Below are 26,279 nucleotides of genomic sequence, written 5' to 3'. Positions count from 1 at the left end.
GTGGTAGATTTATGGTGGAGCGACTGTGATTATGTTCCTCATCTTTCATGTTAGATCTAAGGAGGAAGAACACGTCCCCTCACAAATGGTTTCTTGGTGCCACAGGTGAAAACTAGAGTTGGTTGATGGGTGGGGTCTGGCTCAGTGTAACTTTTGGTTGACCTTGCACATCGCAGGTTTCCATTAAAGTAAAAGAAAGATTTGAACCTAAAATCTACAGGCTTTTAGCAGAAGAATGAGAGTTAAAATGTCTTAGAGACATTTTATAGACATTTTAAGCTAGTAAATATAGTCAATATTATCGTAAAATGACAACAAGAGACATCTTAGATAACAGAATACCACTGTTTCAGTTGGGTGCTGGTTAAAAATGCATAAAATGGGAAACCCAAAACAACCTTAGCTTAAATGCATAAGAGCTTAGTTTCTCACTTAAAATAAGGCCTGTACTGACTCAATGGTTCCATGAAATCATCAAAGACTCCTTCTGTTTTTCTGTTCTATCATTCTCAGTAATTTGGCTTCTGTCCCCAAAAGTTCACCTCTTAATCTAAGATGGTTCCTGGAACTCCTAACGTTAAGTTTCATTTGAATTTCAAACCACAGAAAACAGGAAGAAGGGGGAGGCAAGAGGGATGACTTCCAGCTGAGTCAGTTCCCTGAAGGAGTGTTCCAGAGGTGCAGCTCAGTACTGCTAACATCTCATTGGCCAGGACTGAGTCGCATGACCAAATCTAGCTGCAAGGGATGCTAGGAAATACAGTTTTATTTTATTTTGTTTTGTTTTCCCTGAGGGCATTAGTCCACTATACCATTAACCTTCTGATACTGAGGAAAAGGGAGGGAGGAATTAATATTTTTCTTTTTCTTTTGCTATCTCACAAAATCATCTTATTACTTGTGTTGAGTGCTGCCACGCACATGGCCACCCAATAACCTTGAGAATGAATCTCTCCCACCCCTCTCACAAAATATATCTCAGATATCACAGACACTGTGATAAAAAGTAGGGGAAGTTTATCTTTGGTACCTCTGCCCAGACTTTGTATACCTCTGTTTTACTTCCTGGATTCCTCCTAGAAATCTAGTAGTGCCATTTCCAAGTCTTATGCTATAGTGCCTACCAGGCTTACCCTCCGGACAGTATCCTATGCCCCCACCTTGCCACTTCTTACCCCTTTATTCATTCTATCTCATTGATCTCAGATAAGAAGAAAACAATAAAATGCAACCTAGTTAAAAGAGGCTGCCCATTTCTGTTACTATTCACATGGGCATTTTTGATTTAGAAAATGAGTGTTTTGTGTAATATAGGTATTATGGCTAAAGGAGGGAATATTTTAAAATACTGAGGGAAAGGTGAAGTCATTTTAAGAAATGGAGTTTTGGATATAAGTAATAGAGAACTCCATTAATAGTAGCTTAAGCAACAAAAACAAAATATATTATCTAACATTAAAAGAAGTCTGGAGGTCAAGCAGTTTCAGTTTGGTTAATTCAAGGGCTTAAAAATATCTTCAAGCACCTAGGTTAGCTTGACTTTCTGTTCTGCTTTCCCGAACACATCAGTTTATCGTCTTAGGCAGGCTCACCTCACGGTCACAAAATGGTTGCCAAGTCCCAGGAATCACTTGTAGATAATCATAACTGGAGGCAGAAAAAGATAAGAATGTGTCTATCTTATGCACACCTTAAAGAGGGAAGAACATCCTTCCAGATATCTCTGCCAATAGAATGCCCCCTCATGATGTAGGGGCCAGAATGGCACCACATTTATGCTGGGGCCTCAGCAAGGGAAATGAGACCACTATGACTGTCTCCTACAAGTCAAGGATTCATCTTTGAGCTGAGGGTTGGGAGGGGAGGGTGGGTGCTGGGATTTTATTAGCAAGGGTGAGGGAAGAACCAATGATTGTTGAGTAGGCAGCTTCTGCCACAGGGTCATCCTTGGTGTTCATATTGCCAGCCAGTCCCCTACACGTGTGAACAATCCTCCTTTCTAACATTAACTCTGAGGGTCATCGCTTGGTCATTGGAACGTCCACCCAGCGCTTTCAACAGAGGTCTGGACCCTGACATGGAAACTTTTCAACGGTTGCCAAAATCTGTCATAAGTACCATGTTGGATGTACCAAGTCCTGAAAGACTGGAAATAGAAAAATCTGGGGCCAAGGGCAGTTCCCAATATTAAATCCTCAGTGATAATGGAGGCTTCAAGCCCATGAGGCCGAGACCTTACCTTTTGTGCCCCTTGGGTTGTGGAAAGAACATCCATCCTTGAAACAGGAACCTGTCAGATGCCTCGGATATACTGACAATACATTGATGAGAATTGAATGTCCATAAATTGCATAGCCCCCAGGGCCTGGTGTGTACCCTGCCTCACTGCTTATGATTCAAAAATCCTGTTTACTTGTATCAAGGACAGTTGATACTTTAATCATCAATAAACTAACGTCTGCAGCCTGCCATAAATTTCTTGTCAAAGAAGAGATTATTATTAGAACACTGTGATGAAAGATAATCTCTACATAGCCTCACATCCCTCAGTTTCAAAGCCTCCAGCAGTAGGACTTGGAGGTTACTACAATAAGAAAATCCTTGCCAAGCAGAAACCTGTTTCCTACTTTCAAAATATCTGTGAATTAATTGACTTGCATATTTTAACCAAGATCTAGTACAAACTCTTTTCAATGAATAAAAAAATGAGTTTTGAGAGCAAATATTTTGGTAAAGAAACAGAGAACTGATACATACTAGTATTCTCTCTGATTATAATTGTTAAACAGTTGACATCTTTTAAAAGTGCTAACATTTATTACATTAATAATAATAAAATATGACTTCTTAATAATAATACAACCATTTTCTGATTTATGGAGAGCACTGTGCTGAGTACTTTGCTTCCCTTATCTTATTTAATTTCCCTAACAGCTTTATTACATAGATACCATCTCCATTTTATTAAGTAAATGGTTTCTTATTTGCCGATGAGGAAACTGTGGCTGACTGAATGAAGTCACTGCCAAATTCACAGAGCTGTTAAGTGACAGAGCTGTAATTAAAATAGAAGTGTGTGACATCAAAGCCAGTTTCCAGCTCACTGCCATCAGTAGATTCAAATGAGATAATTAAAAATGAGATTATTTCGAGAATAAGACAACAAACTAAATGTGAATTAAGTTTCCATTCTCATGTTAAGGATTCTCTTTCTAAGCAGATACCCAAGAATCGTCAGTGTACTCTGACTCCCCGAAAAGACGTAATCACAGCTGGTCAGAACTGTGGTTTGATTATGTGGTGACTTTCTTCTCATTGGCAGCATTTAGGCTGCAGGGTGGGAGGCAGTTTACAAGAGTCAGAGGTTTTATAGAAGGAGAGCTGTTTGGACTAAGTGACGGTCCAGTTCCCAGCTCAGGGATGCTGTGTTGATTCCAAGTTCTGCTTCTGAGGCATCAGTTATCCACATGACCTGCATGGCCTTCTGCTCATGGAATGCCTTCATGTCGTTTCTTTTCACCCATTCATAAGCGCATTCAACAGTCTAATTTCCCCCAGATATAATGAAAGTGGAGAGAACACAATGATACCTAATAGTTATATTGGCCATTGAACAGTTATTGAGCCCCCACTCTGGAATAGGCTCTGTATTGGTTTGCCAGAATAGAACACCACAGAGTGTGTGGTTTAAACAATGGGAATTTATTTACTTCTTTGGATTTTCGAAGCTGGAAGTCCAAGATCAAGTTAGTGGTGAAGTTGGTTTCTCCTGCTGCCTCTCTCTTTAGCTTGCAGATGACCGCCTTCTTACTGTATCCTCACATGGGGATCCTTGTGTTGGATACATCTCTGGCGTATCTTCCTCTTCAAGTAGGACATCAGTCATGATGGATTAGATCTCTGCCTTTATGACCTCATTTAACCTTAATTACTTCTTTAAAGGGCTCATCTCCAAATAAGTCACCTTGGGGGTTGGGGCTTCACCATTTGAATTTGGAAGGGACACAGTTTGATCCATAGCATGCTCCATGCTAGACATGCAGGATGTTATGGTGGATAAAGAAGAAACAGTTTGTACTGTCCATCAGTTTTCAGGGAAGAAGAGAAGACTGTCTCTTAAAAAAAACTACGTAATTAAATAATCGCAAAATGGTTAATGCTATGACAGAGTATAAGGTACTACTGTTCTGGCAGCTTAAAACAGATGACTCCGACTTTGTCTAGTGGGTAGAGAAAGTTTCCCTGAGGATGTGAGGTTGGAATTGAGGCATGAAAGTGTGGAGGAGGAAGTTAGGCAGGATAAGGGCTTGGGACAAGGAGAGCAAACAGTAGATGTGATCAGGACTTTATGGCCCGGTCTTGTATGCAGCAAGTCCTAGGAACCTAAAGGTGGCCTGCATGGCACATGCCTAGACAATAAAGGTGAGCGATTGTTCAAAAGAACACAGGATACATAATTGTATCACTTTGTAATCATATCTAATGCTGTAAAATAGCAGTTAATTTGCTCAAAAAAAGATGGTTTTTGATTCCATTGTTTACATCCTGTTTGTTGAAACAAGAAGTTCTGAAAACTTTAGGATGCTTAGGACTCAGTTAGGAACTTATTTTTCAAATATCCATTCTTGGACCCCATTCCCCAGAGATTGTTACTCGATACATCCAGGATAGAGGATTTGTGTGTTAAATAGGCACTCCTGGTTCTTCTGGTGCAGACAGCCCACAGAACACACTTTGAGAAAGCTAGATCTAGGGCAACAAGCTGCTGATGTGTTACTTAGAAAACCCTAGAAAAGTCAAGTATGACAGTAAACTTGCAAAGAGCTACCAGACCTGCAGACGCCAGATTCAACCCATGGAGATGGGGCGAAACTAACCTTTACTGGGCCTTTACATTGGAGACACTATAGTAAGTACTCCGTGTATTCCAGTTCTTTCAATTTAATACAACAGTGGGGACACTCTGAGTATCTCTATTTTACAGATTCACAAAGCGGCACAAAGAGGCTAGATGCATTTCTAAGGTCACACAGGTCTTAAGTGATAGAGTAGACACCCAGATACCAAGTTCACATGGCTCTGCAGTGCACGTGCTTTCAAGGGGTAGCAGCTAACATTTGTATAGCGCCTGCTGATCACTAATTCTTGAGCCGGTGCTTCACCTACTTTTCACTTGTCATTTATTAGGTGATCCAGAAAGTCTTGGGTTGTGGACCTGATTTGAACCAAGAGTGTGATGTCGATACTCTTCAGAAAACTGGGAATAGCACTTGGACCTCACCCATTCTTTCCACTTGTCACATATTTTATTAATCTTCATTGCTAACAAATCCATATTGCTTGGAAAGACAAAATATGGACAGCTCAGGACAGAACTGGAATTTTCTAAACAATGAACTTTCAACATAGTCTGTACCTCAATCCAAAGGCAGTCTATTGCTAAATTTCAAAAAGAAAATAAAGTTTATTTAAAAAATTCCTTTTCTCTTTCCTTCAGAGCACGTCACTGCCTTCTTGGATGAATCATATTTTTAAGTTTCACTTCCCATCAACTTAAACATAATCTGTCAGGGAATTGATGGGCCAGTTGACTTCAAATGAGTTTGCCTTTCATGCAGTGCTGTTCTGTCCGCTTGACACAGAAACGATTCCAGGTCATTCCAATTTATTTAATTAATTTTAGAGATGAAATTATTTTGCCCAATAACTAGAATGCTAATGGGACTTATTGTAATGGTTCCGTTCAGGTTTGTTGGTTCGAAAATAAACGCCTTCATTTCAATATTTGCCTTTTGGCTGCAGCCCGTTAACCTGTCACACACCGTAACCTCATTAACATCACAGCATAATTGTGAGTTAATGTGCACCTAGATTTTGTAAAGCAGATTTCTATCTTAACTGCCAAGTTTTGTGTCCCCCAAACGTACCCCTGAATTGGCATTTCCAATAGAGAGATGGATTGGGGTGACATAGCTCATAGTTTAAAACCTAATAGCTTTATCGGTGCCTTGATCATTACACATTTGAACTGATTTTTAGAAGTTATAATAAAGTGAGGAAAATAAATTTTAGCTCACTAGAGCGTAATTGTGGCATTGTGATTTGTGGCAGTGTACTACATCTGTAATTGGGAGAGGTTGCAGGTAGTAAGGGAGGGACAATAGAACCTCTACAGAGTCAAAGGCAGAATTAAAATCTGCATGTTAATAGCTTTCCTGCCAGTCACGAATAGGTTCATTCTTCACATCTCTGATATATAAAGCTTATTTCAAAATAAATTCTGGGGAACGTTCAACCTGATTGAATCTGCTGTAAGCTCTGTTAATATATTTGTTCGAGTCACTTGCACTCAAAAGCTTTTTAGACAGAATATCACTTTTTTATATTATTCATGGTAATGTAATTCCCCCCTTTAATCTCTTCAGGATTTCCCATTAAGTCATGATATGCGGTTCAGAGAAAGTTGGATCGACCATTAATCACACTATCTGGACTTCTGTGTGTCTACTTTGTGCCCATCTTTTAAATCAGTCACTCAGCAGTGGCAAGACATGGGGCCACTTCAGACCATTTGATCGAAGAGCTCTTGTTAGGAGATTAGACAGCTAATCTGCAAACCAGCTAATGGAAATCATTCTGGGCAAGGAAATAAAACTGAACAACATTAGCAAAATCACTACATATTATAGGAATCAAGTATGTTCTAAACAGCTTAATCCTACAGTTTGGATATCAAGCCTAGGGGTAAAATGAACTTCTTAGGTGACCTGAGTTACCAAAATGCCTATAAACGTGTATGTTTAACCTATGTTGGGCAGGACATCTATCAGACATGGGGACTTTAAAAGCATTTTTCATTTGACCAGGCAGAGTAAACAAGGATATAGTGGACTGAAGAAAAAGAAAAAAAAAAAAGAGAGAGAGAGAGAGAGAGAAAAGATAAAAGGAAGAACCGAGATATATTTTTTCCCCACAATCAAGGGAAATACCCATGTTGAAAATACCTGGCATATGGTACACGTTTACTATATATTTGTGGTTGAATCCCGAGTTACCTGGTATAGATCTAATTTTTATTTAAAAAATAATGGTCGTATCTTTAAAAGTTACTTTACTTTCTCTTCTTCCCTAAACCCAAATTAATAATTCATTAATATTTTCATCAAAATGTATTTATGTGATCATCCCGTTTATAGTGAAAGGGTGAAAAAGCAGATCGAGGATTTGAGGGTCTAATTTTCAGTCTAGAACAGGGCCTCTGAACTTTGTAAATGGTTAGATAGTAAATATTTTTGGCTTTATAGCCCATATGGTATCTATCATAACTACTAAAGTGTTATGTATGGTGAGAACAGCCATAGATAATATATAAACAAATGGGCCTGGCCGTGTGTCAATAAAACTTTATTTACAAAATCAGGCGGTAGGCTGGATTTGGCCTGTGAGTCCTGTTTTGCTGGCCACATGTGTCCAGAGCACATGTCTGGGAGATAATAATTTCAAAAAATCATTTTTGTTTGATTTTTATGGTTTAAGAATATGATATTTTCAACCATGAATGAGTGCTTGCCTTTTGAATGTTCATTTCTTCTGACATAACTCAAAGCTCTTGCTTTGGGATTTCTTATTAACCCTAATGCTATTTGTCCAACATCCTGCTTCTCGGCTCTGTTGGGAATGGTAGCTGAGCTGGAATGGTCGGATGTGAAGGCAAGAGCCAGCTTGGAGATGATATTTTCTAAACCTGAGCAGTTGGTAAAAATGTTGAAAGTTTGGAATGAAGATTTAGAGCAAAAAGGTAAAGGGCTGGCATCATTTTTTTTTTTTTTAAAGGATAAAGAGGAAAGAAAGGAATAGAGAGATGATGTACCTTCTCATTGCCCGGAGGCTCAGGGTTAATTGATGAATCTGTTATAAGGGTGTGCTACAAAGTCTTTTGAGGACAGATGCTGCATGGTTAGGATTCTGAAGAACAAGAAATGTATTCCATGATACAGATATTAAGGAATCATACTGTTAGTTTTAGAAGAAACCTAAGGGAAACAGAATCCTCCCTGTCTTTCTTTTGGGTCTTATGTAGGTGGCTTGTCTTATAAATACTTGTGTATCAATGTCTGAATTTTCTCAACAGAAGAGGGCTGGTGATCATTATTTATGTTTATTTAAAGTGGTAACTCTAAAATTTAACCCAGTGTATTAAGGAAATGGGAGAGTATCTCTCTGCATTCTCAGAGACAGGGACATCCATCCTACTATTTCAAGTGCTAGAATGTTCCAGGGAACAGGGCTAAGGTGGTCTGTTTCTGTCACTTTTTTAAAGGAAAGGCATACTCTGTAGCTAGATGAGTATGTCTGGTAGCTGTTTGCTCCTTGTGCCTCCACTTTGAATGGTGAATACCATCAGCATGAGGCAGCCACTTCCAGACACCACTCCTCAGATCCAGACAGGCTAAGAAACGCTTAGCGCCCAGCTTCCCACGAAGTGCCTCTGAAAGGGCAGGTCCTGTCTCCTTCCATCAGGCCTACATGATTGCTATCTATTTTATGCTTGCAATCAAAATAAATAGAAACACCTTTCTCATTCCAGGGTTATTTTATCCCAAGCAGGTGTTATTTCAGTCATGTGGTTTCCAATCAGCAAAACCATCTCCTTTTACACGTGGCAGCAAACACGGGGAGATTTTGAGATCTGAATGGGAGAGAGCTCTTGGTTCTTACTAGAACTAGCTCTTAGTAGGGGGTATAGCTATACTTGGCTTTGTAACATACTTTTTTACCCATTACCTGGGACTCTCTCTGGAAGGGAAATAATGGAGAGGTCACTTGTGTGGTGACCCAAAGACCAAGGCACTCCTTAAATGGACCCAAAATTTAACATGTAATTAAATGTAGCCTCCAATTAAAGCTGGATTTGCTTAACCTTATTCCCCCCCAAAAAGATTATACTATAATAGTGTTCTGATGAAGCCATCTCACCCTGTAAACTGTCATCTGATTTATACAAAGCCATCTGCTTCCTTACGGGGTGTTTTATTTGGGATCCAGGAGGGAAGAAGGCACATCTGCACCCTCCATAGCATCTGAATATTAATGAATAAAAGCACTGGTAGTTATCTGAAAGGGACTAGTATGGTTCTATTTATAGTTTGATGTCATTTTATAATCCAGTTCCACATCAGATGTTTACTGTCAGTCATACAAGGAAATTCATGTCTTTGCTAGTTTCTTGATTAAAATAGCCATGATCAGAGAAGCAACTGGGAGGAACTGGGAGCCCACTGAATACTGGCCATTGGACAGGAGGTCAGGTTTCCCCATCAGGAACTGCTGCACACGCAGCATTCACGCGTGTCTTCAGTGAGCATATCCTCAACCCAAGTGGAAGATTTCTCTATTAGTTGCTTCTCAGGTTTTAAGTTAGTTATCATTTTTTCATTCTTTATTTCTTCAATCATTTTCCTTTTTTTCTTTTCTCCCTCCATTCTCGTCCCTCTGTCCCTCCTTCTTTCTTTCCTCTACTTCCTATTTTAATAAGTTTTGTTATTATCTAGGTATGGAGATCAGTAGACAACTACCATTGAAAAGATATTTTGTTATACCACCAGATCTCATGAGAAAGGGGACATGCCATACTATGGGGGCCATGTGAGGAAGCTGCAGGGTTGGTTAGAAGGCAGAGGGATGGGGGACAGTGGATAAGAGCCTTTATTGTGGTTTCAGCAGGGAGGACTGGGGAGGGTAGAGTGAGCAGGCTTAGGATTGGCTAGTTTGAATAATTTCAGTGAGCTCTGGGGCACAGGGGCTGACTCTAGTTGTCTGGTACGTGGCTATGAGGTGATATGGGCAGGCGAGTAGTGGCCCGGAGTGTGAGAGCCCAGCAGAGGGGGTTGGAGTGTGGGTTCTGGATCAGCTGGTTTGCATTTGAAAAGTGTGCTCATGGATGAGTTGTTTCTTATCTCTAGGAATAGACTAACCCCAAGAGGGGTCTGCCTTTGGACAAAATTCTCGAGGATAATCTTGTTTAGTTTTAAAATCATAACATTGGATGGGATCATCGAGGTGACATACAGTCATCCTCCAGTGCACATATATTAGATTATTCAACTTCTCTATTTTTGAGTCACCCCCAAAAGCAGCTTCCAGAAGCCCATTCCTACCCAAAGCCCATGGCCCTGAATAATGGCCCAGTGCTTTCTGATGACAGAAGTGGACCTCATGTGGGAGAGGATCCATACATTTCACAGAATTTGTAATCCTTGTCCAAGCATTAATTTTGCTGCCTAGGCAGCCTGTTCTCTCACAAAGCACTAAGACGAAAAGGGGCCCAGTGCACCTAGCAGGGCCTGGCCGACGGCTTGTGGCTTGAAGGTCCTGAGCAAAGTGGAGGCCTTAGCGGGAGCCAAGGAGAGTTTCAGTGGCTTTTCTTCTCCCTTTGTCTTCCTACCCTCCATCTCTTTCTTCCTTTTATTTCTTTCTTTTTTTTTTAAATAATTTTAAATTATAAATATTGTTAATGCTATGAATTTATCAAAAAAACAAAAACCAAAAACCTCTCTGGCTTCTTATAATCCTCTAGAGAGATGAATATTTCTAAATTTAAATATATGTACTCTGTTACCAGTCTAGGGGAAGGAAGCATTTAAATTTTTTAAGCCAAACTAAGAGAAAGGAAAGGTATTCCCTTTTATTCTCTTACTCACATTTCAAAATTTTTTCTCTTAATATTGTATGTTGAGCACAGTTATTGTTGAATATTGTGAGGCATACAGGCCTGGGGCTTTGGACCTTGGGACTTGGGGCAATTTATTGATTCCCTCTGCTCCTTATTATATTCATCTGAATAATGGGGATAATAGCTTTGACTACATCTCAGGGCTTTTGTAAGTATTTCTCAAGATAATGTGCGAAAGGGGCCATCCCACGAAAGGAGTGTCACTTCTTACCATCAGTATGATTACTGTCGTCATTCGCTTCACTTCCTAAAGTGCCTCATTCCTCACCTGCGCAAAATGGAATAGAGAACATCCATTGTCTGGAATAGGAAAACACCTCACAATTCCACAGTACTTCCCATTTGGAGTGATTTGACTAGAAGCCTCCTGTTTTCACTTTGTCTACAAATACCAGAGGAAGACTCTTCAGAGCCTTGCCACGGAGAAAAATGAGAATGCCAGCTTAAATAAATGTTATCCCAATCTCTGTAGAATCATGATGTGTCCGATTTTTTAAAGCGTCGGCTACAGGGTATTTATTATTCAGCGATAATAATAAATCTCTCCTTATGAAATCCGGGGACTCGAGTGTCATGGAGGGAGGAAGGCAAGTGCAGGGAAAAGAGCTGCGAGAGACAGAGGTCCAGCCAGACCCAGGCTATTAATCATCACCCTCCATTATTTCCCGAAGATTCATTCATTGTTCCATAGGTACCTAGAGGGTCAATTAGAGACCACAGACAGGCTTTTTCAAAGACACAGGAGGGTCAATTAGGCCTTCCTTATAATTTTCTGCTTTAACAGCAAATGCCAGCCTATTGCACATTAGATGCATGGGAGTTTGGAAATAAACTGAGTACTTTTTCTCTCCTCTTTTCTCGGAAAGAAATAATAATAATAATAACAGTAATAATAATAAATAATAATAATTAATAATAATAATAATAATAAATCCTACATGGAGAAATGGAGGTGGTTGGCTCTTGGTAACATATGGCTCATTGTCAGGCTGTGGTTCAAGTAAGGCCGAGACTTGTGCGGAGCAGAGTTCTTATGGGTCAGAGCACCAGGCACGGTCAGGGAATTTCTATGAGGAAACAGTCTGTTCCCATAGCTGAGATGATTCATTTATCTTGGGTACGATCTGACTGCAGTGGCGTGAGGGGACAATTATAAAGTACCTGCAACCAAAAGGGTACCAGGTATCAACTGAAGTAGACATCTGCACTGACAGGTGGTGGGTCATCATTGCCCACCATGAGCTGGTGTGCATGTGTAGGAAAGAATTCAGCCAAAGAGACGTGAGTATTAACTTGCACGACACTGATTTCTTTTTGTTTTCTCTGAGATTGGCAAAGTTTGAAACACAGTAAAATTCAGAGGAAGGGGATTGTCATAAGTGAGGGACAGAGGTGGATTTGCGGAAAGGAGATCGTCAGAACTCCTTCGTTGCAATTTTCTGAAGTGAGATACTAGGTATTTTTTTTTCTTTTAGTTCTTCAATACTTTTTTTTAAATTTATTATGGTGACATTGGTTAAGAGATATTAGGTTTTGACTCTGCTCGTTTCTGAATACCTAATCTTGTTAACAGAACGAAGGACAAATTATTATATTCCTTTATCTTGAGATCCTGTTCTACCTGTCAACTGTCACATAGAGACCTCGAAGCAAAAGAGAAATGCTTTTAATGTACAAAAGCCAATTTCAACTTTAGCGATTTTTTTTCTGGGATCTTGGTAATACTTCTGAGTCCCAAATTGTAAAACTTATTCAGCAAATGTTCGTTGAGCGTCAGCTCTGTGCAGGCAGTATTCTGGATGTTGGGGATACAACAGAAACAAGGGAGGCAACCCTTCTTTGCTCCTCTTTTCTGGAATGCTGGAGCCCTGATCCTCTGGGACCTCCTCCACTTCTAGGTCATTTGTCCTGTATTGATTTAAAAAAAAAGGGGGGCGGGAGGGGAGTGAGGGAAGAATAGGACTGGAACTGAAAAGGGCGAACTGTGTCTATTGGAACTTTTGCTAAAACCACGGGAAATTCTCCCACTTTTCATTTTCCCTAGGAAGAGGATATGAATGAGCATTTCCATAGGGCGAGGATTTTGTCTGTTTTGCTCACTGCTGCTTTTTCAGAGTCTGGAACAGTACCTGGCATATAGTAGGCCCTCAGCGACTATTTGTTCATGGAATGAAATAATGAATGGGTGACTGACTTCATTCTCAGCCTCCAGAGAAGTTCACCTTCACCCCTGAGCAGCTCTGGGCCCTGGCTGCTGCTGTTGCCCCAGAGATCAGCCTTCTTTTCAACACTTTCGCTTTCCAATCCCTGGAGAAGAAGCAAGAACATTTTCCAACACTTGCACACTCCATCCTCATTTCCAACTCCTATCCCAGAAGTTGCAAATGGGAGGCTTGCAGATGTCTTTTGTTGAGACTGCTGGATTTTTGTTTTCTTAATAAAATGAATTAGTTACCAACATTTAAAAAATTGGGAAACTTCGTATAACAATCTGGACTTCTTGCTTGTCTTGATGAAGCAAGGCTGGCTTTATTTGCCTGCGCTTCTGAGTGGCGCCAGCTGGGGAGCATGTGCCCTCTGGTTTTCCATGGTGCTCATCAGGCACACTTTCCTCTTTATAGAAATTGCCAGGCTTCCTAGGCATTGGAATGTGCAAACTTCATATGGCAAATACACTAATTCATGAGGCTACCACTCTCCCTGGCCATCATAGTAACCTCTCATAGGCCTCCCTGATTCCAGACCTCTGATTCATTGAGCTGAACAGCATCTTGGCTCCTCAATCCCAGATCTGATGGTGCTCTGAAAGGCCAGGCCTTGTATGTGCAGATCCCTCTGTCAAGAATGGTCTTTTTCCTTCTCTAAATTAACTCTGACTCTTCCCAAAGACTTGTTGGAGCCCTAAACTTCCTGTTCCCACAAAATTTGAATATAGATTGTTTCCATAATACCCTTTTAGTCTTTACAGCCACAATTGTATTGTGGGTATCTGGTTACTACTTGCTGGCCACCCCGACTGTCACCCACCCCCTAACAACAACAAGGGCTTTGTTGCTCTTGTTCACATCTTGAGCATCCAGACAAGGTTTGGTCCCTGCGGGAAAATATACATGGTTCTGTCTGGATGGAGCCTAGCTTGGAAGAGGGGCAGTGGTAATGAATGTGAGACTAGAAGGGGAAACAAAGCTAAAGACCCCAGGTGGCTTGGGCATCCAAACAAGATTCTGGATCTTATCTCCATGACAATAGAAATCACTAGGAAGTTTTACAGATAATTTGGTTCCCCTGTACATAATAAGGGAACCGAGTGTGTATTTTGAAGCAGCCTTCTGGGTTCAGTGACAAGGATGGGTTTGACAGAGGCCGGGCTAGCAGCAGGTGGACTCTTAGAATCATCTAGGCAAGAAATTGTGGAGGCCACATCTAGGACTGGATATAGAAATAAGACATAATTATTGATTGGATATAGAAGGGCAAGTAGATGAAGTTTTAGTGGGGAGGGAAGAGTAAGGCATTATCTAGCCAATGAATTTATGAAAATAACTTCGCTCCAATTTTCTCCTGTGCCCCAAACAGCGCCTGTATCACCTTGGCAATATAGTGTGTTATTAAAACATGCAGAAAGTAGTACAGCATATGATTTTAAAGCAGCACTATTACCAAACATACACTGGCTTGGTTTTTAGTGTGCATATATTTTTGTGTATTCTCTGTGGATTTTCTTTGCTTTTCTTTTTCTTCTTTTTAATCCTCCTCCTTAAGGGAAACCCCATTCTTGCAGTAGCTTCTTGGAACAGTGTTGTAACTAATGACTTTAATCGTCTGATTGTATAGCAGAAATGGACGGGAAAATCCTCAGCCCATTTATCTTACAGACCCCAAGTGTACAGGCACAAAACCACAAGTTCCACCCTTTTTTCTCCCCCTTTTTTTCATACTTTACCTCAATTTATGACTTGGCGTACAATCTGTTGCAGAAAGCCCAGCTCCCCAGTGTCCTCCTGAATCTACATTTTTTTATTTTGTCTGAAATAGCCAAGGTCTCAGGAGTTTGCTGTTATATTGCTTCAGAAAAATTAGTGACATTGAAGGGTTCTCGTCCCTTTTCTGGTGATAAGAAGAAATTTACAAAGCTGTTTTTCTTTTTTTCTTTTTTTTTTTTTTCCCTTTCTGCAGTTGGAGAGATTATATTACATGATATTTGATACAAAAATACCCATGATAGGGCTTTTCTATATGTAGTCACTTAGAATAAGCCAGTGCTACTAAAACAGTTACCTTTTGTAGAATAAATTCTGAGCTCTGCTTATATCTGAAATTTTTCTTACTTGACTTTGTGTAAGACATGTGATAGAAAAATAATTTAAATAGCTGCTGATCTAGATTCACTGGCTGCAATATCATATTACCATCATTCATAAAACTAGTGATAAATATTATTTTGGACCCAATTCTTTAGTAATTAATTGAAAAACAGTAATATAGCTATAAAGATTGAGCTCCTGTGTTAAGAATTTCACACTCTGAAGGCATAATGACTGTAAAAGCCAAATAAATAGATGAAAATATTTATTTTAAAGGTGGGATTATTACATGCTGCTGCATTTGTTTTGGATTGCTGCATAACAAAATACCTCAAATTTAGCAGCTCAAAACTACATCCATTTATTAGCTCACAGTTCTGTAGGTCAAGAGTCTGGACACAGTGTGATTGGGTTCTTTGCTCAAGGTCTTGCAAGGACGAATTCCAGGTGTCAGTTGGGGTGATGTGCCTTTCTGTAGGCCCTGGAGGGGAATCTACTCCCAAGCTTACTCTAACTGGTAGGAGAATTCAGTTTCTTGCAGGTGTAAGACTGGAGCCTCTTTCTCCTTTCTCTCTGTTAGCTGGTGGCCACTCTCAGCTCCTCGAGGCCACTCACGTTCCTTGCCCTGTGGCTCCTTCTATCCCCAAAGCCACCAATGGAGATTTTTTCATGCATTGAATCTTGCTTTGAATCTCTCTGACTTTCCTTGACTCTGATATCTAGACTCAGATTTAAAGGGCTCATATGACTAGGATAGTCTCCTTATCTTATGGTCAATGATTTGGAGCCTTAATTAACATCTGCAAAATCTCTTTATAGCAGACCTAGATTAGTGATTGAGGGAATAACTGAGAAAGGCCAGGTGTACACCAGGGGCCAGGAATCTTGGGGGCCAACTTTGAGCTCTACCTACCAAAGCCACATTAGGGGAAAAAAAATAACAGAAAACAAAAGCTTAGATCTTTTCACAGACTTTTTCAGAGGCAGGAAGTTTAATATAAAGGAAAGAGGATACTCAAGGAAGATATAGAAGGCAAAGAAAGAAAGCTTAAGTAGAACCCTTTAGATGAGATCAGAGGTTTGATTGCGGACGGACATGTTTTTCTTGTGAGCCAAGCACCTGATTTTGCCTGAAAAGGTGGAATGGGGATTGCGGGGGAGGGGGATTATATGGCTCAGGATTTTCAGTTATCAGCAGATGGAGCTGAGCTGAAAAAATTTGGTGTCTTGAATGACCTAATTCAAATCATTATCTTCCCTGTGCCTCAATGTCCCCATCTAGAGTGTGTTAATATTCGAGATGGCTATGATAATGATAAAGCAGCAGTAAATGATGTCCAGTTGTTGCCCTGTTCGGTCACACAGTAGGCACTCAGCAAGTATCCCTCCCATCATTCTTTCCTCTGAATAGAATTGTCAAATCAGACTAGGTGGTAAACCCTACATTCGATGCAGGTGTTCTGGAAATTATAAGCTTTTTATATTTTTCCACGGTGAGTGCTTAATAGGCAGAAGAAAAGGAAAACAGGCCTCAAAGAGCCTGAGAGTTTTGTCTCAACTTCCACTTTACACACAAAAGTCCTCTGAAATCTCATTTTATCTGAAAACCCCATGTAAGCTCTGCATTCTACACCCAATATAGCCATGTCATATTAATATCAGAACTAGTGTTTTAACTACTTACCAGTTCCATTCACACCCCAGGGGCAGATGTGTTTCTCCTTTATTGTTGCTTCTCAGGTGTCAGAACCAGGGCTAGGCAAGCAAGACACCTGAGGCATCCATTTAAGGAGACACCCACTTCTGGGTTCCTGTAAGTGCCATCCCGTACTTTCTAGACCCTCAGCTTCTGTGACTGCTGAAATGTTTGCCCCAGGTGTCCCCCTTGCCTCAATCTGGTCTCGATCCTACTGGGAATATGACACACCACAGTTGGGGAAGCCTGGTACCAAGCATAGCTTCTTGTCAGAGATCCATGCCTAGTCAAAACCTGCCTCCTGTGCCCACTGACAAGCTGATAGTTCCACTTTAATGGGATGTAACACACAAGCCACTAGTGACAATCTTTGATACAGGGAAGACTGTTGATGGAAGTGATGAGCTCTTAAATGTCGTAACAGAAAAGCATGAGTTGGTCCTGTGCACAAAGTCATCACATCATGTAACTTAGCGACTTGAGAGATGCACGATAAGGAGATGATACACAATCAGTTAATTACATAAGGACAACTTGAGCAAACTCAACAGCTCTGCTCCTTACCCTGGCATGTGCCGTGCAAATTCTTCTGAAAAGGATTACAGATGTTCTTTTTTTTTTTTTTTAATCCCCTATCTTTCTTTCTTTGTACCCACGGCGCTCTGCACTTCAAGCTAAATATAATGTATCTGATTTCCCATCATACATACTAATCAGGTTTGAAAGTTGTCTTGTGAGACTTTAAAAAGCTAGCCAAGAGCAGTGCGATTTCTCCAAAAGGATGTCTGCAATCAAGATGATTACATGGGAAAATAAATCATAATTTATATTGCTGAAAATGTCATTTGCAAAACACTCTGACAATACTTTCGGTCTATTTTCCTGTGAATGGGGTAAGTGCTGCCCTTCTGAAACTTTCCTTTTATTTTATTTATTTATTTATTTTTAATGCTCCGAATATCACTGAAGCAACTGAAATTTCAGGGCAATGTGGGGTGGTTCATGCACGAAACCAACAAGCATTGATGCCAAAAATTGAACAATACCCAAGTAGAATAAAGTGTTTAAAGCTACTCTGTATTTAGAATACATGTGCACACATATATGATCACACCTACATGCATGCACACACTTTTATTTTTAAATTCTATTGAAGAAGAACTTAAAGATAAATTTTAGAACCAAAAGACTTTTAGGAGGCCATCTATCTTCTGCGCAGTCTTCTTTGGACTAAACTATAGTAAATTATCCAGGAGACTTGATTAGTTATCTGATTCAAAAATATCCCATGGTATTAGGAACTGCCTGTAGGTATGTCCTGGCTGACAGATATTAAATCCCCAAATGCCAACCTTTAGCACCTGTGGTGGATTGTAACAATGGCCACCCATCCTTCCGTCCCCCTTGTATGTGTGTGCCCTTGCACTGATGTCCTACTTCTCCCATCAGAACGTGGAGTCACCTTCTCCACCCCTCACATCAGCATGCCCCATGGAACTTGCTTTGGCCATGGAGGCATTTGTAAACACGACACCAGCAAAACCTTGCAAAGTGCTTCTGCATGAGTGCTCGCCCACTTGCTGCTCTTGGAAGCCTTCCACGTCTGGGTGCAGACAAGCACAGGCCTGCCTGCTGGGTGCTGAGAGACACGCAGCCGTGTTGCCATATTGCCCCAACCAAGAGCCAGCCAACCCCCGGGGGCAGAGCTGCTTGGCTGACAGTGGGCACCTGCCCAGCTGAGCCCTGCCCAGCTGAGCCCAGCCCAAACTGCCAACCTAAATAGTTTCCAAGTCCCCAAACTTCACAGCCTCTTCTTGCCTGTAGCCAAGCGCCTTTTAGGACATGCTTTTCAATAGCCAATAGTGCAGTTACCAGATAGGGAAATCATAGTTGAGGGGATTGAAGATCAGAGGGGTTATGTCTCCGAATAGCAGTAGTAGTAATGGTATCGATGATAGTCATAATAGTCATTAAAATCATAGCAATTACCAGTATTGCTGTAGCAGAAACTCGCATTTGTTGCCTTCTGTGTTCAGGCACTAGGCTGATGTTATAGATTTATAGATTCATTATTTGTTTATCCCGCACCATGAGCTAGGTATGCTCATCATCCTCAGTTTCAGATGAAGAAACTGAGGGTCAGAGAAGCCCAGTGATTATCACGAGTGACACTTTGGCGAAGGCCGTGATTGGCAGAGCCCCTATTTGAGCCCCCATCTCCTTACCTTTCCGCAGGCTTTGCTGGCTCCCAGATCCTGTCCTCTTGCACTTCCAGGAAGTGGAAAGGTCCCTCAGCTTACCCCTGCCTCTCACCATCCCAGACTGATGTATTTTTAAAGGGTGCCCTTTGTTGCAAAACTAGGGCAAGGAGAACCAACCTGGTGCCCCCCTGGCCCGTGGAAGCTTCCACCTGGCCCATGCTGCCTTTGTGTCAGAGTCAGGGGAAAGGAAGGAGAAAGTTCAGCACAGCCTCCAGCAGGGTGGTCTTGCCCAGGGCCCATTACCAGGCTAGAGCGACAGAGTGTGGCGTGCCTGTGGCTCATCCCGTGTCTAATGGAACAGAAACGAGCACCTTACTGCCCTTGTTTTCCAGTGGCTCGTCTGGGGCGCTGCGAGGTTTATTAATCTTAGCGTGTAATGGAAAATGTGTTGCCATGTTAAACCTGGAGCCACTGTTCACTGCTCGGCGAATTGAAGGCAGCAGGAGTCTTTGTCTTATTTACAAGCAGTGCATGGGAGAGAGGGCAGAGGAACGCCGTTGTAAAAATCCGTGCGGAATTCGAAAGTGTGCATTAATGCATGTGACCAGATGGTTCTAAAATATGCCACTTTAACCAAAAATCATCCTCTGAAAAACTCTTCTAAAGAACATTGACTATGCATAATAACTGCCTTGAGTAGGGCCATAATTTTAGAAAATGTATGAGGTATGGGATGAAGATGAGGGAGGAAAATGGTTCCTACTTATCATTACATTGTCCCTCCAAATGCCTGCTAGGAAAAAAAAAGAAAAAAAATTGGCCCAATGCAAGGAACCGTGGCAATGCTTAGACCATTTGGAACCACTGTGAGTTATTACCCAGAAATTGCTAACCACTGCTTTCTAAGTTATACATTAAAAATAAGAAAAAGCTTTCAACTTCTTAAACTCCAGAAACAGCTGGTTGTTACTTACATGTCACAATATTCATACCAGTGTCGGCAAGGATATTCTCAGGTTTGTTTTCTGCTTGTGTCTTACAAGTTTTAAGGGCCATCAGTCAAAGCGTCTAATAATCTTAACACCGTCATATTTACACTTGAGGTCTTATTATCCTCCCCTTAGCTATGTAAACAGATGAATAACCTGCTTTGGATCTGCCCAGACAGTGCTATTGCAGACTCTAAGCACAATGAGACAGGAGGCATCTGGCGTCATCCTCTCAGGTGTGTTCATTACGGGGAGGGGGGCATGTCCCATATAAGCCATCACAGTGAGGCACGGGGGCTTACCAAATAGGCCACTTTATCTGTCTGAGGAGCCCTTATAGTTTGCAAACTATAGTTTAAAATTACAAGACTTGGGACTTTTTAAAAAGGAATCATGTGAGCAGAAACGTGACTTTTCTTTAAGCAAAAATGTACTGTTTCCCACTGAGAAGCCAGAAAAGTGCTTCATTGTCTCTCTATATTGTGATTAAAACAGTGGGTACATTTTCTTGTCATTAAAGCAGTACTTTCCTTTATAAAACCTCCTATTTCATGTCACTGTTCAAACTCAAGTTCCATATTTGAGTTTGTTTAAAATTATTACCATTTTGTTGACATTCACCTGTATGCTTTTCAATCGGTCATATCTTCTCATTTGCAGTATTTTAAGGAGCAGTTGAAAAAAGAAAAAAAAATAAAAAATGTTAAATGTTAATGATTCCTTTCCTAACTGCAATTTTGTCAGCTCCGTTTTGTATATATATGATTATGAAGCAATTTGCATGAAATTTACACCTTTTCAAATTTTGAAAATTGCCTTGTTGAAAAAGAATTGCTGCACTTCTCAATACCATACTGATTAATCACAGTTATAGAGTAGACATAACATTTTTATTAAACTCTCAGTGAGCAGGAAAATTAGCACTTCCTGCAATAACCATACTAATTTTATTAGTGAACGTTTTCATTTATAAAGTGCCTCTTCCTTATCTTGAACCTTTTATCCTTTTCTTATTGACCAAAGAGAGGGCATATCTTTGGGAACTGGTAATAAACCATATTCGTAATATGTTGTGACCTCATCGACAAGCTACTGCTTCTAACCGATCATCTTCCTTAATCATAAATATCCATCGGTACCTCTTGACATGTGGTACTCTTTGAGCTTCCTCTGTGAATTTCGAATATGATAAGAGATGGTTTCCATCCTCAAGAGCTTGAAGCGGGATGGTTATTGGTGAGATTAAAACTCTAAAACAATCAGGTGGATTAACGATAGAGAAAATACAGCCTTTTATTTATTTATTTTCATAAAACATATATATCGTATGCATACAATAAAGGGGAAATGGGTGAGAATGCAGGTGAAACGTGGGTTCCTGTTTGCCTCTCTAGAGGCTGAACTGTACGGGCAAACTCAGGAGGAAACTAGTGAAGTAGAGAATAAGACAGCTGGATTAGAGATCAGGGGTCCACATGTTTTATTTACATATAAACTCACACATAAATCTCCAGTTCTGCCACAAAGTCCTATCCGAAACATGGCGGTAGATGAACTAATGCAACAATTACTTGTTTACTACTTTCTTACTAGATGCTTGGTGCTTGTTCAATGCACTACGGATAGGAAGGCGCCTCCCCTGACAGAGTTCACATTACAGTGGGGGAGCCAGGTGAGAAACAAGTAAATGACTAGATAAAATATATTCAGCAGTGACAACATGCATGGAAGCAAGCAAACGTGGCGCTTGCCATGTGCGAGGAAGGAAGGTCAGGGATAGAAGAGCGGCACTCTAAGGAAGTTTGGCCAAGTGACACTGAAGTCAAGACTTCGCAGGTGAGAAGGAGCCAGCAACGTAAAGAGCCAGAGGAAAAACGTTCCAGACAGAAGAAACCGGAAGTGAAAAGGCACCCCGTCAAGGCAAACATTACGCATTGTTGAAGTGATAGCATTGACCAGAGGGCTTGTTCATGTGCCCTGTAATTTTTAAATTTAGAATTGAGGTCTATTCTTGACATGAAATATTGATCTTTTCTTCATGTCTAAGTGGGTTTGGAAAGCTGTTTATATTCAAAGTAGAAGAGAAATGTACATTTCTGAACAGCCAGTGAGGGAGAAGGGGGCAGTGGCAGCTTCTAAGTGTTAAAAATGCAGGCAATCTTTTCTTTGTATGTTAGTTTCTTTAATGTGTCAATTATTTAGCTTTTTACGTGCCAGTTATGGCCTAGAAAGGTAAATGACTTGTCCAGGGTCATACTGTGAATAGATTTGGGAGCCAAGAAACTGAACACTCCTCAAAGTACATTCGTGTTAACTGGGGGAAATACATGGCGGAATATTCCTATAGTGGAATGTTAGAGGGCAGTGAAAAGGAATGAATTACCATAACCCACATCAACACGGAAGAACCTGGAAAACATAATATGGAATTTAAAAAGCAGTTATACAGAGACTATACGTGGAATGATTCAACTTATATAAAGTTCAAAATATAGGCAAAACTAAACAAATCATTTGAAGATATAAGGATATGGCTAAAACTATAAAGAAAAGCAAGTGAATGAAACACACAAACACGCACACACACACACACATAAAAAGAATCAAACATCTGACACCTAATTCAGTTTTAAGATACCAGAGCATTTAAAAATTTTCAATATTATGCAATGTACATACATGAGTTCATTTAAGTAATTTATGTATATTTTAAATAATGACAAATCAGTTGACTGTCTAGCTACCTATTGCTCAACTTAAGAAATAGAACTTTCCAAGACTTCCTCAACGTGTTTCTCCCCAAGACATCACTTACTCTCCTTTGCTCTCCACTATACTCCACCCTACCCTACATCTGGGGAAGAACTACCTCTCATTTTGTGTCTTTGAACAGAAGAGAGGCAGGATAAAGATTTTATTTTAGGGTGATGCATCTGACACAGGATAGATTGGAGTATGGAGAAATTAGAGTCAACAGGGGGCAATATCACTCTCCTATTATTTAATCAGGGAAGATCTCACCTCCAGACTAGTTTCACCCCTAGAGGTGATGGGCAGGCCATACTCAGAACTGTTTGTTATTCAAATAAGAATTGTTAGATCCCTGAAGATTAGGGTCTCTCAAATAATAGGCATTTAGAACATATTTGTTTAGAGGACAGTAGACTGTGGTAATTTAGTCTTTACAGTGTCTTATGTTCTGAGGGCATGGCATCAGTCCCTATACTTTATAGCGCCACTGAGGGATGCTCAGAAAACAGGAGGATTTCTACAGGAAGATCCACATGGTCTGATTTTACCCCATCCTAATACCCTATGACATCAGCTTTGCTTTAGACTGGAGCATTTGATTTTCTCCATTGTTTTTCTTAACTTGTACATATGACAGATATTTAGTAAGCACCTAGCATGTGCTTGGCACTATTATAGATCGTGATGCTCTTTTGACGCATAGCCTGAATAATGGACAGCACACTGATAAAGCCACTGTCTGGTCTTGATTATTATTTTTAACACTATAAAGAAAAAATTCATTGAATCAAATCACAATAACTCCATTTACTTTTAATCCCACATGGTAAAGTTATCGACGTGTGATGCCTCTCTATACTCCCAGGTGGAAAATGCCTAGATAAATACTGCAAGGGACATTTTTAAGCATGTACAAAATCAATTTTCATAAGGTTACATCTTTTTTACCTCTTTATATAAAACATGCTATATTAAAAGAGAGATTAAATTTTACTCAGTGGAGTAAAATGCAAACACAAAATTATTTTTTCATTTTTCAGAGCTTGGACTGGATTATCATTTATTTATGAGGCTTTTTTAATCTAGAATATATGGAAATCTTTTCTTGAAGCACAATAGAATATTGAATTGGGAATGTTGTCTGACAGTTTCTCTCTTATAGTTGCATAGAATGATTCTCCTGTATGAATTTTTAAAAGAAACTTCAATATACTCTCCGTTCGAAAGGGAAGAAATAATTGCCATATTCTTGAGGAATCTTTTAAATGGCCTCCATTCAAGTCCTTCTATGTTTCATCAACTTTTCTACAACAAATAATGTTTCCATGATTTTCTAGGACTCACAAAATGTCCAGTTTTCTTTCTTTTGTCCAAAATGTACACCCAACAGTTGCAGTTCTCATCCCGGCAGACATTGCTATCAGTTCAGCTATGATGTGATTTCTGCTTATTCCTTTCATACATTTTTCTTGCTTGGAGACTTGGGCTTGAGTGGAAACTAGTATCCTTCATTCTCCATGAGGCAAATATCAGATGTTTTTCCAGTTCAGTCCCTTTAAATGTGTATGGTGAAGCTTTGCAGCCATAAGGTCATGGACCACATAAAAATGCTGGCTTGGGCATCTTAATTGTTTCCCAAGAATCCTTCCAGTGTTTGCGGGTCTATGTCACTCCATACACACCACTATCTGCTCACTTTTCTATGATTTGACCATTGTTTTTTCCATCCCATTTCTACTCAGCTATTGATGCATAACAAACCATTCCAAAATGGACTGATTAGTCTACAGGTGGCCTTGTTTCATTAGTCACATTTTGGAGCTCAGGTGACTTTGATGGAAATTGGTAGCTCTCAATGCTTCCAAAGAGCCAGATTCATTCATAGTAATCTGGCCAAGCCAGAGAGATGGGAAGATAGAAAGGGAATTTTTGCTAACTAGACTTTCTGTCTAGTCTTTTGGATTTATTGGAAAGAGAGATATATATGGTGTATATATAATAATTGTATTTTAAATGTAAAATATCTTTTTGTAAAATTAAACATAAATTTTTTATAGCTTATTCAGATTGTAAAACCTTGTTTAGATTTTAGCCTTCTTTAGAGTATAACCTCTAGCATCTGTCTCTTAAGTTTTAGCACCGCCACCATAAGTGAAGGCTCTCTGACTCCTAGCTCATCGTTTAGCTGGCTCACCTTTCATCCAACCCCAAATTCACCAAGAAGGAAGTTCACACAACACCGGGTATGATTACCTATTTTGGAAACAGACCAGCTAGAGTTCAGCTGTAAATTCTTACACTTCCCAGCTTTGAGATCTCAGAGAATTTACTTAACACTTCTGGGCTTTAGTTACTAAGTCATTTAAATGGGGATAGTTGTACCCATGTTCATTCTTTACACCTCCAAGAAGACATTTTGGGTAATAACCCAGTTCATAGTGTTGGAATGACATTTGTTGGCACTCTCTTTGTCTATGTCATTCTAGTAGTCTTGGAGAAGCTGCTACTTTGCGAAGAGTCTGGGGAATGTCAATGGTAATGACATAATTTAGCACATGTACAGGTGACCTTGTGTGGGATTGTACCATTGGTAATTCAGTTTCAGGATCTTACCTAGATAGAATGTATTGAAATATATTTTTTTCTATTTATTAATTGTACCCTCATAGCCACCGTTCTTTCAAAAAACCAAGACTTGCTAATTAATATTTTTACAAGAACATTCGTCACGTGAGTCCAGATTTCAAAGAAAAAAAAAATAGAGCCTTTGTTCTTGTAGACACTTTATAATATTAATCGGACATCCATCATTTTGACCACGAGCTTCAGAAAGTACTTAGATACTGTCTGACCTTAACACGAGACAATTAAGCTGTTGCTAATATTTTTTGCCTATTCAACTATTAAAAATAATCTTATAACATTGGATTAGTCTCTGGCCACTCAATAATAAGGAGTGTGTATGTGTGTGTGTGTGTGTGTGTGTGTATGTATACACCAAATAAATATATATATATACACCAAATAAAAATATACAGATAAGATGGATAGATGCATAGATAGATAGATAGGTAGATAGATAGATAGATAGATAGATATGTAGTTGTTATGAACCATGTGAAAGAAATTCATTTCCAGCTATGGGTCATTTTGAAAAAGATCAATATGTTACATCAACATTATAAGTAAATGAAAATGAATGCAACCTCGTGGTTTTCTGGAAGCCCGGTTTTCAGTGTGGCTTTCAGAATTGCATCTCTGACACCTGGAACATGTATTATCTGCTGCAGAATGTTTGTTTGTGAACTGGCTTAATGGTGAGGGTATGTCCTCGTAAATGAATGCCATTTGTAATGCTGTTATAGCTTTGTTGATTGTTAATATTATGACAGCTTTTCAGAAACTGACAGCACAAGAGAAGTAATAACAATAATAAGGTTATATCATACCTCTTCTGCCCTTTTTATAGTTTTGTTTTTTTTTCTTTTTTTTTCATGTGGTCAGCCATGGACCACATGACCACATGGTCATTTTTGCCTCTCTCATTCTTTGTCCTGTTTTTCTTTCTGTTTCTATTTTTTGCAGCTGGTAAAAATCCATTTACTG

At 39.9% G+C, this 26,279-nt stretch overlaps 1 protein-coding gene across 13 annotated transcripts in view; it reads left to right on the top strand.

Moving 5' to 3' along the window:
- Nucleotides 1-26,279, top strand: part of WWOX (WW domain containing oxidoreductase) — a 932,057-nt gene that overhangs the window by 348,462 nt on the left and 557,316 nt on the right. Inside the window, exon 9 of one of the 13 annotated variants that reach the window (XM_039888491.1) lies at nt 5,188-10,456. The exons of the other annotated variants lie outside the window; for them this stretch is intronic. Within the exon in view, the coding sequence (XP_039744425.1) occupies nt 5,188-5,313 (126 nt within the window). The 3' untranslated portion in view covers nt 5,314-10,456. Of the gene's footprint in view, nt 1-5,187; nt 10,457-26,279 lie in introns of those variants that run through there. 13 annotated transcript variants of the gene reach the window in all.

The sequence above is a fragment of the Pteropus medius genome, unplaced genomic scaffold, assembly GCF_902729225.1.
Source record: "Pteropus medius unplaced genomic scaffold, Ma_sr-lr_union100, whole genome shotgun sequence".
NCBI classification, from domain to species: domain Eukaryota; kingdom Metazoa; phylum Chordata; class Mammalia; order Chiroptera; family Pteropodidae; genus Pteropus; species Pteropus medius.
This window is presented reverse-complemented; position numbering and strand designations above follow the sequence as displayed.